The sequence below is a fragment of the Magnolia sinica genome, chromosome 13, assembly GCF_029962835.1.
Source record: "Magnolia sinica isolate HGM2019 chromosome 13, MsV1, whole genome shotgun sequence".
NCBI lineage: Eukaryota > Viridiplantae > Streptophyta > Magnoliopsida > Magnoliales > Magnoliaceae > Magnolia > Magnolia sinica.
The window spans coordinates 9,559,666-9,565,665 of record NC_080585.1 but is presented as its reverse complement, the minus strand read 5'-3'; the positions used below and the strand labels follow the sequence as shown (position 1 = coordinate 9,565,665).

Sequence of the window (6,000 nt, the reverse complement as noted above, 5' to 3'; positions counted from 1 at the left end):
TTACCATTCGACTTGTACCATTTCACAGTACCTGAATATCAAGCCTCATGCACAGCCAGAGTATCAAATAACTCCCTATCTTCATGCTCTTTTTCCCTTTTTATGGAACAATCTTGGACAATGGATATGCAGCAAATTATCCAAATGACGACTCGGGATGCCAATATTCCTCCATTGGCGGTGGTAGGGAGAGCACTAATGCTTCTCCTTTTCTTTGGACGGTGGCACGAATGTCTTTCACAAAGGAACCATTGTACGGTCCTCGTTGGCTCTCTGCAAGTGGGGTCCATGGCCTGATGAATCGTTGTTCGACTCGACGCAGTTTGGCTAGTGACCCCAACACCAGCCACCTGGCTGGTCTCAAACCTTCGCGGGCCCATCATAATGTATTGTTTTATCAGCTGTCTGATCGGTCCAGACATCTAAATCTCAAGTAGACCACACCACTGAAAATAATGGAAATTGACTGAACTAATTTAGTGGTAGACATTCAATAAACCCTGTTTTCCTCTGGCGTGTTCCACATGTGATTTGGATCTGCTTTTTTTTTTTTTTTTTGTCTTATGCCCTAAAATATGCTGGAAAAATGGATGTACGGTGTGGATAAAACACACACATCAGTGGGCCTACAGAGCTTTGACACCAGCTAACTGTTTGGTGTTGGGTCACTCACCAAACCGCGTCCCCCTTGGGCTTCGACCGGCTGCTTAGGTAGGACGCATGTGCACAAACACGGTCACGTCCACCTGATGCATTGTTTCAATTCGACTCGTTGGTTTCCATGTCTCCTATCTGGACCGTCCATTCGGCTCGTCTGCTCTTTATTACGTTCATTAAAAATTCAGACCAATCACATGATCAAACCATACATTCAGTGGCATGCAGAAACAGATGGAGAAGATCATTCATAGAAAATATCTCACAGTAACTAATATTTCGGACCATGGAATGATTGCCGCGATTTTTGCACAACAATGGAAGAAGAGTGGACACCTAATGAATGGTCCAGATGTGTGATGCGTATGCCAACGAGTCTAAATTCAACTAAATGCGTGGCAAGGCTTCCATACACACGGCCTCCTTGATAATCTGTTATTGCAAAATACCGGGTCCTCAGGGAGAAGCGGATTGGGTGGTGCCCCGACACGAGACAGATAGGTGATGTTGGGTGATGTGGGCCTCACTGTGATGTACGAGTTTTATATCCACACTATCTATCCATTCTCCTGTCTCATTTCAAGGCATGATTAAAAAAATGCAGCAAATAAAGAGCTCAAGTGGACCACACGGCAGTAAATGGTGAGGATGATAACACTCACCGATGAAACTTTCTTAGGGCCCACTGTATTGTTTAATTGCCATTACAAAACTTGTGGCTCTCAAGAAGTTTTTAGCGGCTGGTGTTCAATCGCTACTGTGTCTTGTGGTGTGGCCCACTTGAAATTTAAATCAACCTAATTTTGACTTTATGCCCGAGTCGGCAAAACGAATGTACAGCACAACAGCCCTACAGTCACCACCTGAGCCGCTTCCCTCTATGGGAGGCTTGGCCGATTCTGGCTCACCCGCATACTACCGCTCATCCAGTGGGTCCCACCTCAGATGACCTGAGTGAACGGTTTTTGCGATGTGCATGCCCTGCCAGCCTGCCTAGGGTGATACCCTTTCAGACGAAGGTTTATATCAACATGATGTTGGTGTTCAGATGAAACGAGCTTCACCGCCAAAACTCTCCTCCCATCGCGCTCGGAGAATGTTAGGTGTACACGGATGATTCCACGCGATTAACGTGCATGAGTTTTCCGACGGGACACGCTGCATATCTACCCATGGTCCTCGTTCGTCCAGCAGGCCCACTATAAACGGGACATGGCCGAGAAACTATGCCAGCTGGAGGATCCTCCAAAGAAGTGGGTGGACGGTATCGATTTTCTCCTCCGTTGGATTGTGAATGGGTTAAAATAAGCATAGATCAAATCGCAATCTGATATGTGGACATCGAATTAACGGTGTAGATTACCTCCACGGTGTGAAAGTGACGGTTTGATTTTTTAAATACAGGCCATCGATGACAGGACGAACTATTGGCAGTACATTACCTTGACACGTGGGCTGACCATATCGTCTCGTTATACGATCTACTTCTATTTAAATTCAAACGTCGATTCAGAAGGTCCCACCTAAAAGGACCACGTTTCCACGTGGTCCTTCTACGGTCCCCGAGAATTCCTACCCCTGCTCTGCGGGCCTACAGGCATGCCAGTGTGACATTTATGTCATCTATCAGCTGTGTCCGTTAATTTCAGTGTATCAGAAGATCCAGAAACTCAAGTGGCCCACAAGCATGGAAAGCTTCTTCGACACGATATAGGACAACCTAAAAACCTCACACCGGGCTTAAAAAGGTTTCATTTGTGGCCGTCCCATTCTTCTATTTTCTGTGGTATGGCCCACCCGTTTCACCCGTTTCTTGAGCTTACGTCCTAACATGAGCTGGAGCAGTTGTGAAGAGTTGATATGTTGGGCACTGCAGGGGCACCTAATGCATATGTTTTTGTACATGTGTTTTTTCAACTTATTTTAACCCATGAAACAAAAAAAAAAATAATGTGTATAACGAGTTAAGTGCACTGCAGTGGGGATAATGACATAGACGGTCAGAATCTTTTTAGTACCCTCCATCATTCCTTAAAAAAAGGAAAAAATCATCTAGCCTATCGGTAGCGTAATTCACACCTGTGAATGAACAGAAAACCCAAACATCAGCCTCATCTAAACTTTCAGGGCCCTTTAGAATTTTTTGTTGGGTTGGTGGTTGCTCAATCAAAACTGCTACAGTGCTACTGCTTCAATGATGTGGTCTGCTTGAGCTTTGAATCTGCTTTATCTCAAAAGTAATTAAGTTGGAAACCCAAAGTGAACCACACCATATAAATGTAAATAAGGGGATTGAAAGCTTATCGGTTGAAACTTTCACGGAGAATACAAGTTTTGAGTAAAGTTGATGTCTCTGTCTTGGCTCCGTAACCTTATTAATAGGTTGGATGACAAATCAACATGAAGTAGGCTTATTTATTAATAGGTTGGATGGCAAATGAACATCGACTGGGCTTATGGAAATATTCGATTCTAGAAACTCAATCTCTACTGTTTCCATGGTGGGTCCACTTGAGCTTCAATCTACCTCTTTTTGGGCTCATGCCCTCTGTCAGAATGAATGAATGGTGTAGATAAAACTTTTAAATCATGGGCTTCACAAGTTCCCTGACATGACCGTCGGTCTCAAGCCACCTCCTGGTGGGGGTGAACCAGATCCATGACCACCTGATCCCCATCCGGACATCACATGACCAGGGCAGAGGGAGCCGGCCTCCTCAACAATCATCAACCGCTCGATCAGAGAACAAAATCGGCTATCGGTCTTAAGGACCGCGCAGGAATCAACCTGAAAATTTCCGCTGGCTTACCTAACGTCCAGGATCTTACGCATGCCCGCCACGTGTCTCAAAAGGACGCGCGTGTACCACACGTGTGCAATTGGCACATCTCAACAAATACTGTTCAGCGCTCTCCATCCCCCTCTCCTTTCTCTCATAGCTGCGTCGGAAAATCCCCCTTTCCTGCCGATCTAAGAAAGAAACGATTCTCCCTCAAGCGATTCACCTCAAACCCTCCCCTCCCAGATAGTCTAAATAGAATAGCCCTCGCGTCCACCGAAAAATTCTCTCTGCGGGACCACCGTTTCATCCATGACCCCAATCAGATGCCCATGCCCTCCTCTCCCGTATTTAGCCCACCTGCTGTAATGAATTGCCATTTCCATCTTTGTGAATGGCAGCTCCTCTCCCATCTCTCTCCTCCATCGCATTCCTTCTCTCTCTTCTCCTCATCTCGACCCTCGCTGCCTCCCAGGACGAATTCTCGATCATTGATTACGATTTCAACATCCACGATTACTCCCCTCCATCTCCCCCACCGCCTCCGCCGTCACCCCCTCGCCCGCCGGCCATCTCCTGCGTAGACGATCTCAAAGGCGTCGGTTCTTTGAACGATTCTTGCGAGCTCAACACCAGCTTAGAACTCGATTCCGATCTCTACATCGAGGGCGAGGGCAGCGTTGACGTCCTCCCTGGCGTCTCCGTGAACTGCACCGTGGCCGGCTGCACCCTCACCTTCAATCTCTCCGGCGACTTCACCCTGGGCCAGAATGCTTCGATCATTGCTGGCGCAGTCAGAATCATTGGGACGAACGTCACCTTCCACGAAGGTTCCTTGATCAATACGACGGCGCTTGCTGGCGATCCTCCTCCCCAGACCAGCGGGACACCGCTCGGGATTGATGGTGCGGGCGGGGGCCATGGTGGGAGGGGTGCGTACTGCTTGAAGGACAAAGGGAAGCTTCCGGAGGACTATTGGGGCGGGGACGCATATTCTTGGTCCACGCTCCAGCAGCCGTGTAGTTATGGGAGCAAGGGTGGGTCCACGAGTAGGGAGGAAGACTATGGCGGCGGAGGGGGTGGCCGTGCTTGGGTCGAAGTGAGAAGTGATCTTGTAGCGAATGGGTCGATATACGCTGATGGTGGGGATGGCGGGCTCAAAGGCGGTGGAGGATCAGGTGGCAGCATTTTCATCAAGGCTCCAAAAATGTAATCTTTCCTCCTCTTACTTTGAATCTTCACGCATGAGTGTGCCCGTTTCATCATTCCTATTGTAATTAGGGCAATCTTGCTTTATATACAATTCTAATTCATTGGCAACTTGTCTATGGCAGGAGGCATCTAATTCTAATCTTCATCATGTGATTTTGCAATATGACTGGTGGATTTAGGGTTTTGATTGCATGTGAATGGTTTCAGTTTTAATTGAAAAGAAAAGTTTCTATTGGAAAGAAAAATCAAATACAACCAATATGAAGCTTGCAAATACGTGTCTTGTCTCAAAAAATAGATGTAGGAGCTCTTCGCTTATTTATTTATTTACTTTTTTTTTTTTTTCTTTTTTTAACACCCATGCACGCACACCCCCACACACTCACATACCCACCCACACCACATGGGCACTCGATCCCTGATCTCAGTGTTGAAACAGAATCTGTCTACCACTAAGCCATGGAGCTGGAAAAATAGATGTAGGATCTCTTCACTTGTATTTGAAGCTGAGAAGGAAGATGTACAAGGATTCTGGAACACATCTGTTACTTACATTGATCAGATTGTCTTCGTTTTGGCTCAATGAACCACATCAAGAGAGTTTCTCTCTATCAAAGACTGGAATTAGGAAATTGAGTCAAGTAGTGAAAACTCAAAACTGAGAACCCCACATCAATGCTTTAATCTTTGGTACAGCAAAATCTTTGTATTCCAGTCCACTTGGATTGGGCATCAACCTGAAATGTCGCTGGTATGAACCTCATCTACCTAGTGGGTTCCCTTTTCATCTTCTGCTGTGTCCTCTCTTTGCAGAGCTTGGATGAACGTGTTATTATTATTATTATTTTTGGAAATTTGGATAGAAAGTTTTTTTTTTTATTTTATCGAAAGATGAATTTGGAGAGAATGTTAGCTCCCAAGGTGCGACAAACAGGTCACATCTCACATCCATTGCCCCCTCAAGTGCCTGGCTGGACTCCAGTTTGAGATCTTTCTTTGGACTGCTGATTTGAGAAGCTTAATCTATGTTGGGCCATGTTTTGAGATTGACGGCAAAGTGCTCCCTCCCTCCCTCAGTAGCTTACAGTTTAAAGTATTGGAACTTGACAATCCAATTGGGAGATTCTGAATCAAGCCCCTTATTGGGTGTCAATCTGTGGAGGATGTAGTTCAGGAAGGCGTGGGAGCTGACACTGGATCTTCATGGAGAAAACCTTCAGTCAAACGATTATACTAGTAGGCTTATTCCCAAATGACAAATGGTGGTTGGACAGTCTGTAAGTCCCCTCCCTAGGGTCTCATGGTCAAAATTGATGATTATATGTTTTAGTGATTTTCTAGGCTGCAAGGA

The 6,000-nt window shown here is 46.0% G+C and overlaps 1 protein-coding gene across 2 annotated transcripts in view; it reads left to right on the top strand.

Moving 5' to 3' along the window:
• Nucleotides 1-3,567: 3,567 nt before the first annotated feature.
• LOC131222728 (uncharacterized) overlaps nucleotides 3,568-6,000 on the top strand; it is a 51,404-nt gene continuing 48,971 nt past the window's right edge. The window contains exon 1 of one of the 2 annotated variants that reach the window (XM_058217893.1): nucleotides 3,568-4,646. In XM_058217893.1, the coding sequence (XP_058073876.1) occupies nucleotides 3,832-4,646 (815 nt within the window). In that variant the 5' untranslated portion in view covers nucleotides 3,568-3,831. The remainder of the gene's footprint in view (nucleotides 4,647-6,000) is intronic. The other variant, XM_058217894.1, reaches the window with a different exon arrangement.